Genomic DNA, 25,227 nt, shown 5'->3' on the forward strand with positions numbered 1-25,227 from the left:
ATATTTAATACTACATTGAAAAGTTAATACAATCCTTAATTTAAGATTTATTTTTTTCTTCTAACATTATATTTATTATATATGGAGCGGAGGGAATAATAATTAGTTAAACTTTGTGATAAATCAATTAATATAAAAAATATGCGTCTATTAGTAATCAGAAAGTCTCATAATAATTTATTTTTGACGGTATGTATTATAATAGTTATTAATCAAATATATGTAACTGACGAACAACTTCAATTTTTAACTTAGAAAATTGAAAAACTAATTTTGCGAGTTCTTAGTAACTTGACGAACCAGAGATCCACCAAAATAACACTTGAATACAAGTCAATAAAAATATACAATTTTAATGGAAACTTGTTAACTTGTGTACTACTCTAACGATAAAGGCAAATGTTTCGTTTATATTTAAGATGAAAAGACAAATTTTAATAGAAAAATAATTCTAAACTATTAAATATATTAAAGAAATTCCTAATTTAATTTTAATTTTTTTTTATATTTCTAAGATTTGAATTTAAGTGCAAAATAAAACGAGCACGAAATCAATCAGCAGAACATGATTAGGCGTAGTTTAATTTAATCCACTAATTAATTAGGTGATCCCACAACAAGAAGGCCCTCAATCACACAAGTTTTCATATCCCATAATTATTGTAGCTTTATGGTGCCTTACAATCTTTACTACTGTTTCAACGATTGTAAAGTTGACACGTGTTGATCAATTACGCAATCCAGAATGAATTTTAAATTTTACTGTGGTTATTAATTATTCCAAGTATGGGAGTTGATATAAGTGATTAATGCCTAGAATCTAAGGTTAAATTGTTTGATAAAAGTTCGAGTTTTGATATTTGACTTTATTAATTTTTTAATTAAATTAAATTAATTTAAGACAAAACTTTAAAATACCGGTGTAAAAGAAAACAATCTCGATTCATTAGAGACACTTCAAATGGTGGGATAGCTGGTCCCAAGATTTAACACGCTGCATACACAAGACAGGAAAGATTCGAACAATCTCGGTTCATTAGAGGCACTTCAAAGGGTAGGATAGCTGACCCCAAGATTTAACGCGCTGCATACACAAGACAGGAAGGATTCGAACCCCTAACCTTAGGTAAGCATGGATCAATTCCTACCGCTAAACCACACGCTTGGAGTTAAATTGTTATTATATTTAAATAAAGGAATGTAATATTTTTAATAAATTTTTTTTTTGATCTTTTCCATTTTACTCTTCTTATTTTTTTTCATAATAATAAATATATATTAATGATAAATATTATAAATTAATTAAAAAAAAATAAAATGAAAAGACATAAAGTATTTCCTCTATATTCATATGTACGTAAAAAGATATCTAAACTCATCCAAATTAATGAAATTAGTTAAATTTATTTAATTTTATATAAAAAAATAAAACGTGATTCCATTTTTTCTATTATAAGCAAAAATAACCGATTTTACGCATATTAAAAAAATTAGTTATTTATTTAAAATTTTGATATTCTCATAAGACTTTTTTTAAATTATTCTTGTTATAAATAGTATAAGAAGTAATATAATTAAAAAAAATCATGTATTTAATTAGAAATATTTTGAAGAAAATATCATTAAATTGTGTAAAAATAATTAGATTTGTTTATATTTAAGAAAAAAAATATATATGGTTTTTTTTCTTATAATAAAGAATAGATAGATTATTTCCTAAACTACCCTTAATAATATTTATTAAAAATACTAATCACATTTAATTTAACGGATATCTTTTAAATGATAATATTAAATAGGGTCAAGTCAATTAAAATTTGCTTATATTTGAATAAAAAGAATTTTTTTGCTAATATAAGAATTGAAAGGAAGTAATTGACAACAAAAAAAATAATGTTTTCTTGAACTTTGAAAATAATGCATAACTTGAAACAATTTTTTTCTTTAAAATCCCACAATTAAAAGGAAATGGGAAAAGTATTAATCTTGCTCTGTACACACGTTTGTTTTAACCATGGTTAATGATTAAAATATTTTTTTATTAATTTCTTTTTTAATGCCCTATTTTCTCAATTTTATAATGATTGTAGTTATAATATTTTAAAAAATCTTAACATGAATAATATTTTTATTTTTTAATGTAATATTATATTTTTTTAAATAAATTATTCAATTATCATAGTTAAAATTGTTGTATTTATTGAAAGTGTGGACTATTTTAGTATAATATTACCAAAAATGGTTGAATTGCACTTTTGATTATTCTATTTTTGTCAATATATAATTTTGGTCTTCCTATTTTAAAAAGTACAAAATTTTTAGTTCTTTCATCAATTTATTGTTCATATTTTGTTACTATCTAAGTGATGTAATATATAAGAATTAAAATATAAAAAAAACAATATACAAAAGATTTTTATTTGTATATATTTTAACAAGTGATTGCTATTTATTTTTATTAATAAATTTTATTTGTCATATCTTGTTTTAGTTATTTTAATCCATGAATATCATTACTAAATGTTACATAACTTAAATATAAATAAATGTTAAATTTAATAATTAATATATATCAATTTTATAGAAGATCAAAATTTCGTAATTTTTAAAATAAAGAGACTAAATATGACTATTTTAAAATAGAGAAACAAAAAAATGTGAATTAACAAAAATAAAAAGATCAAAAATACAATTTACCTATAAAAAAACAATCTATCTATTATTGTCCTTAACTTGTGTGTAAAAACCTTAACGAACTATTATTATAAGATAATTAGAATATTAAACTAGAATTTAATATCACATAAAATAAAATAGTAATTTTATAAAAGTAATCTTATGATTAATTTTTTTTATTAAAAATAATGAAATACAACAATCACTTTCTTAATAATTTTATTAAAGTTATAAATTGAAGAAAAGGTAATAATTACTATATTGAAAATGTAACATTACCCTTATTTTATTATTTTTGTTCTCATGTGATACTTTTTATAAGACGGAGTATTGCATTATTATTAACATATAACAACCGGTGTAAAAGAAGGTACCGTGACTTTGTAGTATTTTCTTTGAATCCACAAATGTTATTATGTTAAGGAGGGTACTGTTTAACTCTTGAAATTCAATAATAATTTTAAAGGATAAAATATTTACATAAAAAGAATTTTGTGTCCTTTATTAAATATTATTGTATAATTTTTATAAAGATTAAAATTTTGAAAAAAAAATTGTACATTAAAATAAGAAATTATTTTTATACATAACTGACATAAAAAAAAAAAAAAAAAAACACTTCACACCTGCATGTATTTTTAATAAGACAAAATTAAAAGTGAGTAGTTAATAATAATTTTTTTCATAGGTAATTGTAAGAGTAGTTTAAAAAAAAAATGGTGAAATGAGAAAGAATAATTTGAGAGATGATTATAAAGATAAAAGTGTATATCATAATTCTCTTCATTAATAGTATAGATTAATAATAATAATTTTTTTAAATAAAAAAAAGGTGAAAAGCATGAAAACCTCGTAAGTCGTAACGCGAGAGAGTGAGGCAAAAGGGTTATAGGTTTGGCGGATGAGTGGTGAGAAGGGTAAACTCAGCCTTTCTTTCTTTCTTTCTTTCATCGCACTGTTCCTTTCTTCTCACGTGCGTCATCGCCATCACTATCGCTATCATTCATCTCAATTCTCATCACCCTTTTTTTAAATCATTTATTTCCCATTTTAACTTTTATTCTACTACGGGTAAGTTTTATGAAACACAAATTATTCTTTATTTTATAAATTATATCTTTCCAATAAATTCATAAAAATTACCAGAGTTAAATCAAATCAACCAAGATGTTCCAATATTACTTTTTCTTTTTTCTTTTTCATAGATGTTATCTTAATTCACTAAACCAAAAAACAAATTATTCAAATAAAGTCCAGTTGCGTTCTTTTCATAGGTTATGTATTATCCTAGTATTTTAATTAGTTTCTTATAAAGTACACGATAATTTTTTATTCAATATAATTAAATTTATACTAAATAAAATTCTTAAATATATAAATTATATTATATTTATAATAAAATATTTTTATATTAAAAATTATATTTTAAATTTATAATAAATAATTTATATTATATAATATTATTGATAATTCTTAAGAAAAATCAATCTTAATTTATAAATAAAATTGAAAATAATAAATCAAAAGGAATAAGATGTTAAAATTCTAAAATTATTCTCATTAAAGAAAAAAAAAACTGCAAATACTTGTTAAAAATACTTTGAGTCTCATATCTTATTTAATAAATATCTCATGACGATAGAACTCATTAAAATTTATGATTTTAAATCAATAACAAGTAAAATATTAGAAAGAAAGTGTTAAAATAAGTTTCATTAACATTTCTCCGTTGAAATCATTCCTACACGCACTCCTGTTCGAAAATATTTATTCTACTTTTTATACTTATAGAAGACATAACAAAATATTTTAATAAGTAATAGTAAAATTGTCTTATACATTATTGCATATAAAATATTAAATTTCACCAAAAAAGGATAATATTAATATTAATATGTAAATAAAAAACATTAAAATATATACCGACAAGACGTTGGTAGAGTGTAAGAAAATCTAGTCTTTTAAGTGAAGGAAAAATAAATATAATTAAGAAGAAAAACTGAACATAAACGACTAATTTTTTTATAAAAAAAATTGGTTAATCGAATCAATACTTCACAAATCACATCAATAAAAAAATAACATGAATAAAAAATTAGTAAAATGTAGTTATTTTTGTGTAAACATAAAATAAATGTATAAAACTAAAAAAAACATAAATATATGATTGAACATATTTTTGTAGATATATTTTAGTTTTAAGAATAAGTTTAAAATAGAAAATAATATTTAAAATTATTTCAAATATATATTAGATAAAAATTGTTATATAAATTATAATTTAATGCAAAAGTTAGATTCTTTCTTCCTTTAGTTGAAACGTACTATTCTTAAAACTAATAATTAAACACTAATCTAACGTAATTTCTCCTTATCAAACATTATTTTTACCCGACTCCCAGCTTGATTCTAATTAATCTTCCTTCTGGCAACGTGTAAAAATGCAGAAGGAAACATAAGAATAACATCGATATTTTTGCGTACAAGGATACGTAAAATAATAATATACGTTAAACAACAATCTTAAATATTTTCTAATCATTTAGCAAGCATAAAAAAAATAGTGATAAAGCAAGAGATTTGGGAAAACGACAAAACCCAGAAACCCAGTGTCAGAAATACCTGCAACCCAGCGAGAAAGAAAGGAGCAGAGACACACACACACATACATTATTACTATTACAATTATACATACATACTTCAGTTGTTACCGGGAATAGCCGGTGGCCATACGGTTTCTGGAAACCCTATAGCTCTTCGTCTTTCAAGTCTTTGCACTTTGTTCCTTGTTTTGATGGGAGAAGAAAGAATCTGTGTTGTTCACTCTGAGCCACATCACTGTAGCGAGAGAGAAACAAAGAAAGAACCAAAGAAGGAATTTGAGTGTGCGTGCTGCGAAACCAAAACCCAAAAAGCCACACAAAACCCATACCTCAATTCCCATTCATTAAAATCTCACTTCACGTATCTAACTCACTATATGGATACACATAGATAGAACAAACTCAACCACTTTCTCTCTCTCTCTCTTTTTCTTTATCATGCTTCTTCAGAATAACATCACCATAACTACTACACATACCCTTTCCTCCCGTTAACTCCTTTTCTCTCTAACTTGTGTTGAAGAGCTTCGTTTTCAGCTTTTGTGTTTTTGTTTGCTTGGTCTTTTGCTATGGCCGAGGGTTTTGAGGCTTACCATGTGCCACAACAAAGCAGAAGAGATAAGCTAAGAGTTGTGGCGACGCAGAACCAACATGGTCTCGTTGAGCCCTCGACTTTGCTTCCTTTGTACGACCCTTCTTCGTTCATATCTTCTGATTTGTTAACGAGTTTCCACAACAACCAGAAACACAACCTGGGTTGTGGTGTGAAGGAAGAACGTTCGAATTTGATGATGGGTTTTGCAGCAGGAGGAGGAGGAGTCATGAACAATGGCTCTTCTTCTTCCTCGTGCTGCTCCTCTAACTCCTCTTCGGTTTCTTACTTGGATCCTGAATCGTCTTTACCTTTGAACCAAGCTACAATTCAGGTTATTAACAACAACAACAATAACAGCAGCAGCAACAACATGTTTCTCTACCAAGCACAGAACCTGAGAGAGTTCGATCAGGGTTATAATAATAATAATACTAATAATAGTGAGATCATGGTGTTTAAGCCTGAGCCTTTGTCTTTGTCTCTCTCATCGCACAACAACAACAGTGTGAATCTTCAGCGATATGGATCTGTGGTTTATGGTGAAAAGGTTGGTGGGGTTGGTGGTGGTGGTGGATGTGTGGTTTATGGTGGTTCTGGGTTGAGTGAAGTTTCGAGGGGCACAGTGCCAATGGGGCCATTTACCGGCTATGCTTCTATATTGAAGGGATCGAGGTTCTTGAAGCCTGCGCAGCAATTATTGGAAGAGTTATGTGATGTTGGTGGAGTTTGTGCTGAGAAGATGGTGGCTGATGCATCGTTGATGGAGCCTATTCCTCCTCCTGAGAGTTCAAGTGAAGATCCACTAGGGGATCATGGGGGTGATCAGGGTCGCAAAAAGTCAAGGCTGTTAACTATGCTTGATGAGGTTTGTGATTTTTGTTTGTGTTAATATCCTGTTTTTTTTTTTTTTTTGTTTGTGTTATTGTTACATGATATTTTTTGGTGAAAGGGTATTTTTTTTTATTTGTTCATGTTTGATGTTCCTGTTGATTTCAGTTTTAGTCCTTCTGTCCAGTTATGTCACTGCTTTAGTTTAGTTTATCCAGAAGAAAAATGGGTTGTTGAGTAAATTAAATTTGCTATTTTTTTTTCTTTTTTTTTTTTTTGTATTTTTTAAGGTGGGGTGTGAAAGCTTGCTCATGTTATCTATCATTAATGTGTAGTTAGTGATTCCTTGAAAGTGGAAGGTTGCTTAGATTCTGATTGATTGTATTGAGTAAGCGTGTGGTTTATGGTGTTATTTTGGTGATTATGTCATTGTAATTTATAGTTTTCATGGATGGTTTTTTAACTGTACATTCTATGTGTATCATTAAGATTCTTGTATTTCTTGTGATGGATGGCCTCGGTGAGTTGATTGTCCTTTTGGAAAAGTTAATGGGAGGGAATATATGCACGAAGATTGGCATTGTAAAGTGTCTGTCAACTATATAAAGATTTCTAATATGTGACTATGTCACCCAGTTTGGAGGGATAATTTGCATAAAGTTGTTAAAGGAATCCATCGGAAAAGATTTATACTCCGAAAAAGTGTGTGGCGATATGATCATGGGGTTCAAAGGTTAAAGAAACTTACATACTTAGATGACAAGGTGTTTTACCTTTATGTATGATTGGCTTTATTTGTTAAATATTATTTTAATTGACATGTACCGAAGATGTGGATACTAAAATAGTAGAGCATGTCATTCTATTTAATATTCACTCTATTTTTTCTGCCAATTATTGTTAATAAGTTGTTTTTGCAATAAAGTGGCCTTGTATGATATGGTGCATATTAGGCGATATTATGATTCTGTATTGGCATGTTGGACTTTTATATGTACTGTCGGACAATATTAATTATGGTGTAGCGTTATTAAACAAATATATGTGTCATGCATGGTTTGTGATGTTTATCTAATAAGGATACATGCAATTTGTTATATCAATTTTTAAATATTAATTTTATATTGAATTTGGTCTTTTTCCGAGGCAGATGAAGCTGCAGTATACAATATATTTTAATCTTAGACCACAAATGTATCTCTTAACAAACTAGCAAAGCACCTTCAGCCGAAGAAAAATGTGAGGCTATGCTTGTACTATGTTAGTTAGCTGGTGGCCTTGTAAAAAAATTTAAGGTTTAATGTTCCCTTATACATTGTCTCAGATTGTTCCTGGGTAATTGAACAACTCTGAGAAATAAAGGTGATAACATTGATGAAGTATATGCATTTGTTCTATTTGTATGCTTCCTTTGGTTTTTCTCTGTTTAAACCTATCACTGAAAGGTATTTATGTGAGTCCGATGGTTTTTGGAGATAAGTGTGGTGGAAAAAAAATGTTTATTCTGCCACATCAAGCAGAATTTTTGTTTCACTTTATTTTCTCCCACCTCATTTTTTACTTTACATTTCCTCCTGCTTATGGGAGTGATTGGTTCCGTTTTGGACCGCATAAATGTTTTGGAATATTGATCAATAAGTGCAAGGTTGACATGGTGTAAAAGTCATTTAAGTTGAAGTGATGTGTAAAATTCATGAATCTGGACAAAAATTTATTATTACTTTAAAGTGTGAAAGAGTAAATTCAAATATTTATTTTGATTTGAAAACATTAGATTGCATATTTATCTCATTTTGAAGTGGATGAAATTTGTTAAGCATGAAGTCAAGTTGTTCCAAGTCTTGTTCTTCATTCTCTCAATTTAGCTGTTCTTCTAAACATTCAAGAGATGTCCCCTTTTCTGTAATGTTATTAAACATTTTGGAAGATTGGGTTTGGTAAATTTGAGACATGCAAAAGAACTCTCTTTGAATTTCGTCTTCCTGGATTTGTAATGTATATAGTTTCCTCCCAATTATTTTTCTAATGGTAAGGACTTTTTTCTTGTGAGGTAACAATAAAATTCCTATTCTTACAATTCTCTTGAATTTCAGAATTTGTGATAAATGACAATCGAAGTCATTGGTGCAATCTTAAACTTATAAATGCCGAATTTTTAGAAATGTGTCAGCCAGCAAAGTTGATTTAATTTTATGGAATCCTGCTTGCCCACAAATGGACTTCAAACTATCAATTGTTGCATGAAATCCAAGTGATCCACCCTATGTCTAGGTCTTTAGGTTAAAATTTATTGAATACAGGCTAGGAAATTGGCAAGTTTGTGTGGTTTGAGTAAGGTTTTGTTATATATGTTTTCCATTTAATTTATCTGTCTTGTTAGGGTGTCTAGGTAAATATATTATTTAATATGTGGACCTTCACATGTGAAATGGTGATGTGTGGGTGATATTGGGAACTCAATAGTGAGCCTCAAATTGCTTTTGGCTTCATGAAACAAGTTGCAAAGAGTACATTACTGCTTTGAATCATTGTGAAGGAGTCCTATCATCTTGAAAATGGATCTATGGTTTTGAGATTACCACCAAAATCATGACTACTAATGCAGTTTAAAGCCAAGTTGGTGTTGTTAAGGATTATTAACCTTTCTATGTTTTTTTATTGAGAAATTGATGATTGTTTCTGGGAAATTTTAGTCTGGTCTTCAAATGGCCCAAGAATCGATCAGGCAGTGAAATGTGTTTTGCTTGCTTTCCTAAAGTAAAATGCCTCCTCTGATCTTTCAGTAAAATGCCTCCTCTGCCTTCCCCCAAATGAATGAACACTATTCATTAATTTGCCACTAATATGGTTTCTGTTAATAAACACAAGTTTTTACATATGTCTCTTTGGGGGACACTTTTGTCCAAACGTATAATCTTTTATAAAAGTTCAGATATTAGTTGATCTTGTTAGTCCCGGTGTACCTCCAACTCAGGTGTATGTAAGTACAGTTGTTATAATAAAACAGCTTCTTTCATACTCTTGTTTGTCAAGTTATTTGTTATTTGATATCTGTATCCTGTACGAAACTTGCAAAGATGGAACAATATTTGCCAGATGTGAGAATTTTCTGTTGCTTAGTAAACCCCAAGCATGTGGCACTACATTTCTCATTTTGGCTAAATGTGAAAACTCTCGGTTTGAACATTTAAAAACAAAATGACATAATCTTCCTTCTTTGGACAAGGTTCATAGTCTTTATGATAAAATATGAATCAGTTAAAATATTTATAAAGCTAATGTAGTTACAAATATTGGCAGTTTTACAATAGCATGCAATGAAGTTTCCATGGCCTATATATAGGGCCTTCATGTGTAGTTCTTTGTTATATGGTGGGATAATAAAGTGGTCTCTATTAACCTTTTTGGTTGAAATTAGACCCTGGCTCAGCTCCAGTGGATGTGGATGGTAACATTAGTAATCATTTCTGCTTTCATATCAATGCTATGGGCCTGTTTGGATATAAATTAGAGGCGTTTTTAGTAGTTTCTTTAAATGAAAAAAAGAGTATTATTCAATAGAGAAACTATAAAAAAGCGGTTTTAAACTTATACTCAAACATGTCCTAAGTTTAATGATTGAACATACCGGAGCAACACATGTCCAAGAATATTTCCTAATTGTGAGAATTGTTCATTTATCCGGAACAGGTTTACAGGAGGTACAGGCAATACTATCAGCAGATGCACGCAGTAGTAACATCATTTGAGTATGTTTCTGGCCTCAGCAATGCAGCTCCCTATGCAAGTTTGGCTATAAAAGCCATGTCCAAACATTTTAGATGCTTGAAGAATGCAATTACTGACCAGCTTCAGTTTGCCAATAAAGCTCATTTTCACATCAGCAACAGGAAGGATGAATCTCCAAGGTTTGGCAACAGTGATAGAGGCCCTTACAGTCAAAGGCCAGGGTTTCTTGAGCACCAACCTGTCTGGCGGCCTCAAAGAGGACTCCCCGAGCGTGCTGTCACTGTTCTTCGAGCATGGTTGTTTGAGCACTTTCTGCACCCGTAAGTGCCCCATTTTATGTTTATTAATATGAAGGATAAAACATCATTTGAGGCTTTGAAAGTGTATGATGCTTGTACTTTGGTCCCTAAAGGTATAAACATTCAAAAAAGAAGTCTCTGAAAAGCGTAAAACATTATTCACTTTAGTTCAAAATTCCAAAAAAACATGTGATTTAAATGATTATATTAATTATGTTTTGAGATTAAAATGAAAATAATTAATTACTTTTGGGAACTTAAATGAAACAACTAGAACTTTTAAAGGCTTTTTTGAATTTTCTTACTATATGGAATGACGTGTCATCGACATGTATTTTGGAGACTTTTTAGGGATTTGAATGGTGTTTTACCCGAATATGAATCACGAGTTATGCCTTGTTAGATCCGGCTCCTTTGAAGTAACTCACTTTAGAGTGTAAAGAAAATGGTGTGTTAAAATGAAAATCAACTGTTGATATATTGTACACATGCATAACAAATCATGAATGTGTTGGAATATCAACAATTTTATATTTTCATCAACAAATGAGATTATTTTTTTACCCTTACTAGTTTTAGAGGGGAGTCAAATCCAAATTTACTATACCTGGCATCAAGATTATGATTATTCTGCCAACACTATGGCATTATGCATCTATATACATTTGAACTCCTTTCTTGTGTGTAGTGTGTTTTGATTGCTTAGTTATTTGCTTTTTATACAGTTATCCCACTGATACTGACAAGCTAATGTTGGCTAAACAAACTGGTCTATCTCGTAGCCAGGTAAATAAAGAAAGTTCCATCCTTTAAGTGCATGTTTGGTTTAACTTATTTTGAAAGGAATATTATCTTGTCTTTTTTAGTTTCTTGAGTATTTTTCAAAAATAATCTCTATCCAAACATGTACACAACCTTTTTCATTCTTATTGATTAATGAGTTTGTTCTTCTAATGTTTGAACATTTTTATGTGTCAGGTGTCTAATTGGTTCATTAATGCAAGAGTAAGGCTCTGGAAACCAATGGTGGAAGAAATACACATGCTAGAAACACGTCAAGCTCAAAAGAATCCACAAAAAGAAGAGCATTGCAGGAACAAGTCAAGTGATCATTTGCCTTCTGATAACTCCATTGTTTCTGAGAATCCATCATCCTCCACAGATAAATTTCAGGAAGCTCCTTACAAGCGCGCAATAAACGAAGTTCCTAACATTCCAGTTAGGACTCAGGAACAACTGAACCTTCCCTGCACAAGCAATCAGGCAGGAGGGGGTGTTGGAGTGAGCATGGGTGGTGGCAGTGCAAGCAACAGTGTGTCACTGACACTAGGCCTTTACCAAAATCATGGTATTGGTTTGGCTGAACCTTTCCCTTTGAATGCAGCTCAGCGTTTCGGTGTTGGTCTAGAAACCAACAATGAAGGTTATGTTATGAGTGGTTATGAGTCACAAAATAGGCATTTTGGAAGAGATCTCATTGGAGGACAACTGTTGCATGACTTTGTGGGCTGAAGCTCTTCAATAATATAACTTGCATGGAGTTTTAATATGATTGGGGTGATATATACTAACAATGTTTCTGTTGTGCCTTCATGAATTATCTAGAGTTAGAAGAGGGATTCGAATATTGCACTATATGGTGATACTGGCAGTGATGAATGAACCTTCCAGTTATGGGGATTAACTGGTGTTTTTATTGAGCTCACTTGTATGAAGGTTGTAAAATTATTGTGTAAATTCATTTGAGGGTTGAGGGGGTGGGGATTGATATTGTGTCATAGGCTGATCCAATTCATCCTTGTGTTGTTGACCTTAAATGCTTGGAGTAAATCCAAATATTCTGGCTGTTTCACCTGTTTGTATGTTATTTTTATTTATATTTTATACTGTTGTCATCCAAACCAGGTAAATGGATTTAAATTTGTAATATTTGAAATCTTGTACAACATGATTGTACAAGTCATGATGTTAGTTACTATCTTGGGGTCTTCATAATGCAAATGTAGACCCTATATATATGGGAACTTGCAACTCCTCATGTCCACTAATTGAAATGTCAATTATTATGGATAATCTCATTCGTTTGCCTTTTCCTATGTTAATTACATTTTGGATCGCGTGTGTAGAAAAATTGGGTCGTCCATTAGCATGCTAAATCATCGGCTACACTGAAAATTGGGTTTGATTGACACAAAAAACAAAAACAGCACCTTTGCGCATGAAATTTGAATAAAACCCCAAAATCCATGAAGATCACGTCACTTCAATTTTCCACTAGATAGCAGAACATTGAACAAAATGCATTCCCGCAAAAGTAGAAAGGACACAATAATTAAAAAAAGAAAAAAGATGAAAACAAAACCATCAGAACTCGTCTAAAAATTTTGATCATTATGATTGACTAACATTTTATATCAACTAATCCCAAAAAAATTCAGTTAATAAATTAAAGTTTGCTTTTTACCACTCTGTCCTAGAGGGGTACTATATCATTTTGGTGCACTACTAGATGCGAAGACCTTTAGCAGATAGGACATAAAATAAGTTATTAACTAAAAATAATCACAAACACTTATCAATTACGCACACAAAGCACAAAATTGAAGGGAGGGGTAGGGGTGAAAGTGAAAAGAAAAAGGAATGAAAGGGAAGGGGATTAGCTCGATGTGGGTTGCTCAGTTCTAATGGCCCAGTCATCCAACAGGCCCAACAGTGTACTAAATTTTTTTAGTTGGGGTTTGAAAACATTCTTACTAGTAGAATAATATCATTTATTGTAATAATAGTATTTTAGGTCGTATAATGCACATGTTAGATATTTATTTTATATAATTAAAGTTTATAATAAATTATATATGCAAATATATATTATGTTTGAATATATAAATTATATTTAAAATTTGTATAAATAGATATTTTTAAATATATAAATTATATTTTATATTTATGGTAAATAATTTATATTATAAGATAATATTATTTTATTTATTGATATTTTATTTTAAAATATTAAATTTTAATTTATAAATACTTATAATAAATAAAAATCAAATCAAATAAGAAGTTAAAAGAATCTCTAAAATTATTTCATCAAAAACAATCTCCAGAAAAGGTCTCAATAGACATTTGTGTTTAATTTATAAAAGTTAATTTAATATTTTTGCAAATGTTATTCGATGAAAGTATTAAAGTTAATCATTAATAATACTAATAGTAACTTCTCTAACAAAGAAGACAAAAAAATGTTTTAAAAATCGAATCAGTGATCAAATTGATTAGGATACTGAATCAATGAATCAAAGGTTAAATCGGTAGGTCACTAATCAAATCGCATGATCCAATCTCTATTAATTTTTTTTTAAAAAAGATTATCCATGTAATGTATATTTTATATTTATAAATTTCAATAAAATTCATACCATATCTTAAAGAAATCACAAAAGAATTTAGTCCATATAATAATACTACATAGCATCTTAAAGCAGACAGATTCTTATATTAGAAATATAAATATCTTTCTGTTGTAAGTTTGTTAGTTTCATTATTGTTGTTATTTCTCTAAGCTTAATTGGTAGGTAGTTAATTTTTGTAATCAAAGTCTTTATATAAGGCTCTTTCATTCAATAATAAGATGTATTTCTTTTTTGTAAAATTCTCTAAAATGGTATTATTTTAAAACACCCTTCTTTTTCCCTTTTCATCGTCTCCTTCTTTTCTTTCTTGTTTATTTTGCAACCATGATAATCGTTGATACCTCCAACAAGTACTACATATATCCCAATGAAAACACATCCCTCATTCTTGTTTCCTTTATTCTTAATGGATCCAATTATCATAGCTAGTCTCGCTTAATGGCCATGACATTAGAGATGAAAAATAAAGTATCTTTTGTAGACAACACTCTCAAGAAACATGCTTCAAATGATTCCAAATTCCCAATGTGGAAATGCTACAATACCCTTGTTCTTTCATGGCTCATCCATTCAGTTTCCTAAAAAATTGCTCACAATATCATCTACATTAATATTGCATTTGATGCATGGAAAGAACTTAAGCAACATTTTTCTCAAGGTGACCATGTTCATGATGGTTCGATCAATAAATCAATTAGATTGTATCAGTAAATATCGAATGAACTACCCATCTAATTAACCAAGTGTGTGTTTGGGTTATAGTTAAAAAATTAAGTTGAGTTAAACTTAATTTTTTATATTTAAATTTAGTTAAAAGTGGATTAAGTTAACATAATTCATGTTTGGGTTTTTTTTCTTAAAAACACTTTTATCAATGTGAGACCCATATCTGATAACACTTTTCCCCCTCCAAACTCTCACTCAAAACCCTCCCTTTCACTCTCTTTTTCCCATCCATTCCCTTTTGGCTAATCTCATCCTTGTTGCTTGGATTCAAGGTGCTGAGTAAGTAATCAGGAGCTTGCGGACGCACGGAACTCTTCTTCCGTCTTCATTCACCATCTCTTCCAAGTTTCTCCTTCCTTGTGCCTCCCGGAGCTCAAAAATTTTGAGACCAAGGTAAGGGAAGCTAGTAATTTTACTTCTTTTTCGCTGTTCTTGACTGTGGACGAGTTCTATAAATTCGTTAGATGCTTGTTGGTGTCTGATTCATGGCTGGATTTGAAAGAAAGCTTGTCTTCTTTGGGGTTTCGGGGTTGTTGAGAAATTTTGGGGAAAATCCTTGATTTGTTGTTGCATGTTGAAAAAGGTGGTATTTTTGGACTCTTGGATGAAATTGTAGTGATTCGAACCGATTGCATGTGAAGTTTCTGGTTGTTTTGCAGATTGTTTGAAGAGTTTTTCGAAAATGGTTGGCCGCTGCTGAGCTTCGCGCTGAGCGCGGTTCTTCGCGCCTGGGCGCGTGGCCACCAGGAGACCCCATTTGGCCAAGCTCGCTGAGCGCAATGATGAGTGCGCTGAGCGTGCTTGAGAATGTGGGTCTCTGGCTGGCCCGCGCTGGGCGTGACTTGGACCGCGTTGGGCGCGATACCAGTTGTGGCAGGTTTTGGTTCTTCTTTTGGGCGCTGAGCGCGCCCCTTGTCGCGCTGGGCGTGAGACTCCTCAGGAGTCTCTGCCTTGTGGGCGCTGAGCGCAAATTTAAATTTGCGCTGGGCGCGAGACCAAGGGAGGTCTCTGCCTTCCCCGCGCTGGGCACGGGTTTTGGTGCGCCGGGCGCATGAGACTCCTGGAGTCTCTGCCCGGCCAGCGCTGGGCGCAAAGAATATTGCGCTAAGCGCGAGATAGTTTTGGGTTCTCGGGTTGAGTCCCGCTGGGCGCGGGCATACATGCGCTAGGCGCGCTGGCCCCCTGGTGCTCTCTGGTTGCGCTGCGCTGGGCGCAGCCACGTGTGCGCCGGGCGCGGAGAAGGGATGTTCGTGTATGAAATTTTGTGCTGAGTTGAATTGAAATAGAAGGTTATGAAATGATGTATAGCAGATAAAGTTATTTTTGATATTAAATTGTATCTGATGAATGTGTTGAGAAGTGAGGTTATGTTGTGGCTGATTTGTTGAACTGTGAGTTGATATGTTGAGATGTATAAGTTATGTTGTGCTGGAATATTGATGTGAGCTGTTGTAGGCCGCAAGGCTGAGTTGTTGTAGGCCGCAAGGCTGAGTTGTTATAGGCCGCAAGGCTGAGTTGTTGTAGGCCGCAAGGCTGAGTTGTTGTAGGCCGTAAGGCTGAGTTGTTGTAGGAGATCTCCGAGTTGATATGCGTGACGACGCATTGTATGCTCATTGATAATCATGTTGAAAAACCGCTGGGATGTATGTTGATGAAGTGTTGATAGTTGTAGTTGTTTATATTACTTAAATCTTTCTATATGCTGTTTCTTTTTATGCTAGCTTACCCTTCTGTTGTTTCCATGTGGTTGGACTGCAATGATCATACTATGTATGGGAGCAGAGCAGGGATAGGTGGTGGATAGTGGTGAGTCTGCAGCTGGTAGGCGGAGCTGACTCCTATGGATGTTTTGTTTTGTTTTGTTACGGCTACTTGATATAGTGGCTTTGGATGTATTTTGTACTCTACACTCTAACTCTAGTCGGATGTAGGACATTGTGTATACTTATATTCTAAACACTATATTTATATACTCGTTCTATCCTGTCTCGAGTTTCCGGTGTATTGTGATGGTAAGTGTGGTGACCTGCCGGGTCGTTACAATCAACGTTAAAGTAAAGGCAACAAACTTGTTGCTTTAGTTGAAACGAATGTTGTAACAAAAAAATCCATTTAACGTAATACAGAAGAAGACAGCCAAATATATTGGTACGAAATTTCGTAGCTCGTCAACGTTCGTTTAAGTACATAATTACTGGCCCAAACATACTCTAACAATTTCGAATTAGTTAACACACCCACTTTTTGTTGCCATTCAAAACTTTTTCGAATATTCTATATATTAATTTTCTTTCATTATTAAAAATCTACTGAAAGTTATAAAATTGTTAGAGTCATTAAATAAAATATAAAATTTATAATTTTTTTATTTTCAATAATTGAACTGTATGTATTGTCCAAAAAAAATTTATACAGTATCTGTTTAAAAAAAGAGAAATTCTACGGTACCCATCTTATTTGAGAAGGTACCGGTACAGTTTTTTATATTTTATATTTTTAATAATTTATTTAAATAATATTTATGATATTTTATTTTTTTATTTTTTAAATTATTTAGTCATTTTATTTTTATTTTATATATTCTAATTTATTTGTAATAATATTATTATATATTTAAATAGTTTAATTTTAATAATTTTTTAAGTATATTTTTATTTTTTCATTTAAAATTTTTTAATTTTTATATTTTAATTTTAATAATTTTTTAAATATATTTTTTGTCTTTTTGTCTTAAATTTTTGAATTTCTATATTATAATTTTAATAATTTTTTATTTCTACTATTTATTAATTTTTTATTTTTTTTAATATTTTATAATATTATTAAAATCTTATAATTTTAATCTCTATAATTTTATCTTACTTTTTATTTTATAAATATAATTTAGATTTTTCATTTTATAATTAAATTAATCTTTTTTAAATTTTATGAGTTTTTATATAGGAAAATATATTGAAACCCCTCAATCTTTGAGGGTACGTGCACCTTTTTCGTTTTTTTCTCAAATTTTTTACACCTTTACTTTTTCACTCTATAAATTAATTTTGGAAATATATAAAAAAAAATTTCAGAATAACTTTTCTTCTGGACTAAGCTAACTGCACCTCGCGAGCCACACACAGCTTTCAAAGTCGGCTGATGCACCATAATAAATAATAATAAAAAAATTAAAAAAAATTTAATAAAAAAACATTTACTAAACTAAATAATTTTGGACACGTCGGATATGAAGGAAGGAAGAAAACGTCAAAGGCAGTGATGATTTGTGAAAAACGTTACTCTGAGTGACGTTTTCACACTGTTCAGTGTGAGAAAGTAACTAAAAACATCAACTCTGTTGATGTTTTTTATATAAATTAAAAAATTCCAAAATTGAATGTAAAACGTCATTTTTCACAATCAGAACGGCCTGTTCTGAAACCAGAACAGGCCATTCTGATTCACTCTTTGTGTGTTGCATTTGCATCTGAAACAGGTTGTTTCAGTTACAAAATTAACACACAACTAATGGGACCAGAACGGAACGGCCCGTTCTGGTTCAGAACGGGTCGTTCCAGGTTATTTTGCATTAAAAAATTACAATTTTTTTAACATAAATTGTGCTTTTGATTTTCTTATGGTATTCAATTTATGATTTTTGTTTCTCAATTTTTAGTTATTCAATTTTAATCTCTCAGTTTTATAAAATTTATAATTTTAATTTTATTAATAAATATTATCTATTAACCATTAAAATTATAACATTGATTATGAATTTATATATTAAGTAGATGATTAGATAATTAATATTTAATGATATTTAGATTAAATTATACATTAAATTTTCATTTTTATCCTAATTCTATTATTATTTTTATAAGATAAAAATAAAAATTGAAAGTATATTTTAGTTTAATTATTATATCATTTAGATATTTTTAATGTTATAATTTCAAGAGATAATGAACAACCATTTAGTAGTGAGATAAAAATTGTAAAGTTTATAGAATTAGAGTAAATTTATAAAATTATAAGTCAGGGAAACAAAATTGCAGATTAAATATTATAGGGATAAAAAGTAAAATTTATCTTTTGTTTTAATATTTAATTTAAGAAAAAAGTTAAAAATGAAATAATAGTATAATATTTTTGATAATGTGACAATTAATTAGATGAATTTTTTTTTATAACGTGACATTTTTATGACAAAACACTAAACATGCCAATAGGCGGAACAAAGGTGAGTTTTACTTTTAGTTCTCATCTTTGTCCTCGTAAAAAGCCAACGAGTTCTGATTTGGATAAACTCATAGGGAAATCTTAGTACTTTTTTATAATTTTAATTTAGTTCAAAATTTTTAAATAAATTATATTTTAAGTTATTAATTATATATAATTCAAATAATATATAAAATTAATAAATAATGAATAATTTTAAATAAAAAATTTAAGAATTAAATTATATAATTATATTTTTCCATAGTCCTTCTTTCATGAACCTGGAACGGTCCGTTCTGAAACCAGAATGGACCGTTTTAATCCCACTAGTTATGTATTAATTTTGTAACTGAAATGGCCTGTTCCAGATGCAAATGTAACACACAAAGAGTGAATTAGAACGGGCCTGGTTGTGTTTCAAAGCTCAGGATCGACGTTTTACATCTAATTTTAAATATTTTTAATTTATATAGAAAGCGTCAACAGGGTTGACGTTTTTAATTACTTTCTCACGCTGAACAGTGTGAAAACGTCACTCAGAATAACGTTTTCCACAAATCGTCACTACCTTTAACGTTTTCTTCCTTCCTTCATATCCGACATGTCCAAAATTATTTTATTTAGTAAATAATTTTTTATTAATTTATTTTTGTAATTTTATTTATTTATTTATTATGGTGCATCAGCCTTCAAAGTCTCGCCACGCTTCGAAAGCGACTCAAACTCACAAACCAAACCACAATTTTTAGAAAAAAAATAAAGAAAGAAAGAAAACCCTAGTTGTTCCAATCCAACAACCACTCGGTTCCAAAAAGGAAAGGGTTTTTCCTCAACACTTTCCACCTTCACCACATAAAGCTCTTTTCCTCTTCAATTCACCCATCCATGTTCTTCTTCTTCTTCTTCTTCTCTGCGCGCCCCAACGCAAGCGTTTCCGATGTGATACCTCGAGCTTCCAGAGCACAGCCACTTGTTCCTGAAGAAGAAGCGCTGTGATCCGTTCGATTACGAGGGTTTGGGTTGGGATTGGGAATGGAAGCGCGCGTGGGGATGGTGGTGGAAGGGGGGCAGAGAACCCTCAACAACGACGCCGCCGCCGCCAAGTTCCTGGTGGCGCCGAATACCCAGAAGCTGGGAACGATGCATCAGCTTCTCGCCGGCGGCGTCGCCGGGGCGTTTAGCAAGACCTGCACTGCGCCCCTTGCGCGACTCACTATCCTCTTTCAGGTTTTGTAATTTTTTTATAATTGTTGAAATTTTTTATTATATTATTTTTGTTCTGAACTTGTTTGGAGTGTCGTTTACTGGTATGGTATTTCTGAGCTTTGGCTGAATTGGGGAAATGGGTTTTCGTTCCGTTGGGGGAAGGGTGGGTGGTGTTGCATTCTTGTTCGAGGTTGTTTTTGTGGAAATGCTTGTTTGTAGTATCATGAGAATTTTTTATTTAAATAGCGGCACATGTACTTGGACTGTACTTTTTAACTTCTAGAACTTTGTGAGATAATATTATGCACTTGTCAAAAGAATTTTACATTCACATACGATCACAAACGGTTATGTTGCGAGTCTGATTGTAATTGGACTCGGATCGCTTAGGTAAGGTCTTAAATTTGAGTCTTGTAGATGAAAAAAAAATGCAATTGGGACTGGATACCTCACTAAAGGTGGCTAGCTAGGTTCCCTCGTAGAGTAATTGGACACATATTGCTTTAGTAAAATCTCATATTCAAGTCTTGTAGATGAAAAAATTGGGATTGGGAGTGAATATCTCACTAGAGGTGGCTAGCCAGATTCCCAAGCAGAAATTAGTCATCGATAGAGTTGGTAGATAATTCGTATCAATAATTTGGTTATCCAAAGAATCACAAGCCTTCATGAATGATAAGTTTGTTGAACTTTTAAGGCCATATATATATATATATATATACATACATACATATATATGATTGGTTGGTTTATATGTCAATGATGATTATGATGATGCCACTGGTGATCATTAATGCATAATTCTATCATTTGTAAATTTTAGTTGATTGATTTTGTATGGATCCATCATTCCTTGAAATGCAGTTCGTTTAACTCATATTTTTACCTGACTAGTCTACATGTCTTGGCTTTAACAGGTGCAAGGTATGCATTCTGATGTGGCAGCATTGAGCAACCCTAGCATATGGCGAGAGGCATCACGTATTATCAATGAAGAAGGGTTTAGAGCATTTTGGAAAGGCAATATGGTGACCATTGCTCATCGTCTCCCATATTCTGCAGTCAACTTCTATGCCTATGAACGCTACAAGAATGTAATCTCTGGTGTTCTTTCTATACTGTAAGTGTTTCTGAAGTTATGGCAGCTATTATTATTTAACTTGAATTAATTTCATGTTCTCTCTATTGTGTTGTAGCTATTACATTCAGTGATGGGGGAGAATGTTAATGGAAATTCAAGTGCAAACCTCCTTGTGCACTTTGTGGGTGGTGGTTTGGCAGGTATAACAGCTGCTTCTGCCACATATCCTTTGGATCTTGTGAGAACACGACTTGCGGCACAGGTAACTAGAAATTTTTGTCAGTTGAGAATCATTGGAGACTCTTCTTAAGCCTTTAGTTGTATGCATGAGTGACTTAGCTATATTTTACAATGTGCTTATTGTTTGATTGAATTGAATATCATTCATCATAATTTTCGGTTTACTTTTACCATGTATTTTGAGACTTATATTTTGTTCCTTCGCAGAGAAGTATCATGTACTACAGGGGCATCTCTCATGCCTTCAGTACCATCTGTAGAGAAGAAGGTTTCTTGGGTCTGTATAAGGGGCTTGGAGCAACATTGTTGGTATGCTTACAATGTGTTTTCACTTCTTTATCTTGTTATGTTTGTATTATTGTCTAAACTAATCATTTCGTATGATGCAGGGTGTTGGACCCAGTATAGCTATTAGTTTTTCTGTTTATGAGTGGTTACGTTCTTTATGGCAGTCACAGAGGTGAGTTTCTATACTTGTGTCAAATTTAGGAATAGTTTATTCAGAAGGTTAATTATGCTCCCTAAATATGGTTTTGTAAATATTAATTTTCCATTTCTTTCAAATGTAGGCCTGATGATTCTACTGCTGTGGTTGGTCTTGCTTGTGGCAGTCTTTCTGGAATTGCATCCTCAACAGGTGGGTGCTTGTTGGTTATAGCTATATAGTATTTGAGTAATTGAGCTTAAACTATTCAAGTTTACATATAGAATTTTCCATGTCCAGTGGCCAGCTATGATGTTACATGTCCGGTTTATCTTTGAAACTCACTCAATTACTTTTGGCCAGGGTGGCAAATGGATGGATCGGACAATCTTTTAGGTGGATCATAATAGACTGGATAAAAATAACCCATTAATCCATTTATATCCATTAAAAATTCACAAAAATCCAATCCATCCAATCCATTTAAAGCAAAAAATCCATCTAATCCATTAATTAACAACTTTTTTATGGATGAATATCTGATTCATCCATAAAAGTAATGTTTAAAAATTAAATAATTTTTATTTTTGAAATATTTTATATCTCTCTTTTCTTTATAAGTCATTACATTCTTATATATAGTCTTTTAAAATTTATAAGACTTTTTTTATATCAAAATAATCTTTTAAAATCTCAATCCAATAAATATCTCATATTATAATCTAATAGATTTTGAAAAAGTAGCGAATAGATAACTAACTATCCATAAAGTTAAATGAATGGATTGGATTTGATCCATTATTTATTTTTATTGTAATGGATGGATTGGATGGATTTACTTGTGGATGGATTGGATGGATGATGGATGATGGATAAATGGATTCATTTGCCACTCCTAATAGGCAAAAACTAGTCCAAATTTTTATTATAATTGGAATAGCTATCACACTTTAAATAATTGAAAGTTTAAAGTACAGGCCCATTTCTTGTCCCAGATAATTTTCCAAGATTTGCTGCAAATAGTGGTTCAGTTGCCTGTATTTAGTGCCTAATAGACCTTTGTGGTTAATTATATTATATGCCCGATTTTTTAGGCTCTGCACTATCATAGTACATCATTGGTATAAACTATTTTTCTCTGGAATAATTGCTGTTGGAAGTTGTATTTGTAGTAGCATGATGTGATATGCCTTGTGGTGTAAGCTAACTTACCTTGCTTGAGCAATGGGCCCTGTGTAAGAACTGTTTTTTCACTGAAAGAATGCACACAGTAAAGCCTTTCTATGACTGCCTTTGCAAAGTAAAAAAGTCATTTTCATGAAACTAGTTTGATACGATATTATTCTATCTTTGGCATGATTTTTTTATGGATGTTACCTAAGTTTGTGTTTAATGTCTCATTCAACATGCAGCAACATTTCCTTTGGATCTTGTGAGGCGCAGGATGCAGTTAGAGGGTGTTGGCGGTCGAGCTCGTGTCTACAACACTGGCTTGTTTGGAGCATTTGGGCGCATTATTCAAACTGAAGGGGTACGAGGTTTGTACAGAGGAATTCTGCCAGAGTACTACAAGGTTGTTCCCAGTGTGGGCATTGTCTTTATGACTTACGAAACCTTGAAGATGCTTCTATCAGGCATTCCAAGTTATTAGCATACTCAATTGCTAAATTTGTGCCAATGCTCTTGGTTTAAGTTAATTGAAAAGTACAATGCTGGGGAAATTTGATCTCTTAGGAAGCTGGTATGCTAGAAAATATCATGGTTAACATTTTCTAGCTAGTTTTGTCGAGGTGAATTTTGCTGTTATTACCAGCAATTTTGTTCTGCATAGGTAGTTATAATTTGAGAGACAACATTTTACCAACTTCGAATATTAGGTTGATACCATTTTGTAGCTGATGATTTTATCAACGAAGCAGTATTTATGAGGTGAATTTTGCTGTTATTACCAGCATTTTTGTTCTGTATAGGTAGTTATAATTTGAGTGACAACATTTGTACCAACTTCGAATATGGTTGATACCATTTTGTACCTGATGATTTTATCAATAAAGTAGTTTTGTTTTAATGGAAAATTGCTATAACCTATTTTATTAGTTGATACTATTTTCTTATTTTATAATTTAACTTTCAGGTATAATTTCTTAGCTCATATACTGAAGGTGGCTAGCGTGCGAAGTTGTAGAAATGGTGTACGGTGGTCAACAATACTTTTATTTTGAATTGTGAGATCATATAATTTTACAGATATTGACGTTTTCCATATATTATCACCTCCCAAAACAAAATTTCAAGGTTGCCCATTACTCATGACGTTGCAAGTTACTCACTTTCCTTCAGTTCTTGAGAGTGATTAGCTAGCAAGACTAGAAAATGAAGCGGAACACCTTTTGAAAGAACGCAATTAAAGAAACGCTTTCAGCATTTTTGGGTATACATTTTAAAAAAACGCAATTGTAATTTCTCACTTTTCAAAGCAAAATTGAGAAATAATTAAGGTCTAACTTTAAGTTGAATAGACCGGTAGACGTAATGTCAAATCAAATACACGCTTTGTTGCAAAGGATGAGCAAGGTTCCATGGTTAGAGATGTTGTACTCTTCTTCAACTTGAGAAGCTTTTCTTAGACAGGCTGGTTGAGGTAGATGGCACACACGAATCTGGTTCATCGCTGCAACATTTGTAGGAATTGATTACGTGCATATTTACCTGCATTGTGCTATCATTTTGATTGTTTCCTTCTGGGTATGTGTTTTCTTCTGCTCCACCAAGTTGTAACTCTAGTGACGATTAAAACTTGAAAGGGAGCACAATATAACTGGACTATTTTTCATGGACATTGAAGGTGCATGAGTGCATCATCGGAAACAATTTCATCATTGTTCTTCTTCGTAGTCTCTATCTCAATTAAGTTTTATTTACTGAACCAATTTCTTAATTTAATATTTATTATTTAGTAATATTTTAATGAGGCAGCGACATCTCATTACAAGTCTCTGTATGGGATGAGGACAAAAGAGAACAGAGAGAGAAAAGGTAAAAGAAAAAATAAAAGAAAGAGAAAAAAAAATTGCTATACATAGTACACCGTAAAATCTTATCAACACCACAATTTAATGGGGCATATTAGTTGTCTACTCTAAATCACTTATGCATAACTCCAAAAGGAGTACTCATTTCTTATAAATCATAAATGTGGTTAAAGATATT

The 25,227-nt window shown here is 31.3% G+C and overlaps 2 protein-coding genes across 2 annotated transcripts; both read left to right on the forward strand.

Annotated features, from left to right (window-relative positions):
• Positions 1–5,335: 5,335 nt before the first annotated feature.
• On the forward strand, positions 5,336–12,659 carry LOC109800344 (BEL1-like homeodomain protein 9). The gene is made up of 4 exons (XM_020361135.3): positions 5,336–6,739; positions 10,393–10,751; positions 11,456–11,516; positions 11,709–12,659. The coding sequence occupies exons 1-4, from the start codon at positions 5,849–5,851 to the stop codon at positions 12,240–12,242; spliced, it is 1,845 nt and encodes a 614-aa protein (XP_020216724.1). The 5' UTR covers positions 5,336–5,848; the 3' UTR covers positions 12,243–12,659.
• Positions 12,660–19,794: 7,135 nt separating this feature from the next.
• LOC109800603 (uncharacterized) lies at positions 19,795–24,092 on the forward strand. The gene is made up of 7 exons (XM_020361389.3): positions 19,795–20,293; positions 21,190–21,366; positions 21,469–21,615; positions 21,801–21,902; positions 21,983–22,053; positions 22,163–22,230; positions 23,430–24,092. Exons 1-7 carry the CDS (start codon positions 20,099–20,101, stop codon positions 23,666–23,668), a joined length of 999 nt encoding a protein of 332 aa, XP_020216978.1. The 5' UTR covers positions 19,795–20,098; the 3' UTR covers positions 23,669–24,092.
• Positions 24,093–25,227: the final 1,135 nt, after the last annotated feature.

This window comes from Cajanus cajan, chromosome 3, assembly GCF_000230855.2.
Source record: "Cajanus cajan strain Asha chromosome 3, NIPB_CcT2T_4, whole genome shotgun sequence".
NCBI classification, from domain to species: Eukaryota; Viridiplantae; Streptophyta; class Magnoliopsida; order Fabales; family Fabaceae; genus Cajanus; species Cajanus cajan.

Coding starts and splice junctions, on each gene's coding strand:
- LOC109800344 (XM_020361135.3), top strand. CDS start 5,849: ATGGCCGAGGGTTTTGAGGCTTACCATGTGCCACAACAAAGCAGAAGA. Junction 6,740..10,392: donor TGTTAACTATGCTTGATGAG/GTTTGTGATTTT, acceptor TATCCGGAACAG/GTTTACAGGAGGTACAGGCA. Junction 10,752..11,455: donor TTTGAGCACTTTCTGCACCC/GTAAGTGCCCCA, acceptor CTTTTTATACAG/TTATCCCACTGATACTGACA.
- LOC109800603 (XM_020361389.3), top strand. CDS start 20,099: ATGGAAGCGCGCGTGGGGATGGTGGTGGAAGGGGGGCAGAGAACCCTC. Junction 20,294..21,189: donor GACTCACTATCCTCTTTCAG/GTTTTGTAATTT, acceptor TGGCTTTAACAG/GTGCAAGGTATGCATTCTGA. Junction 21,903..21,982: donor GGCTTGGAGCAACATTGTTG/GTATGCTTACAA, acceptor CGTATGATGCAG/GGTGTTGGACCCAGTATAGC.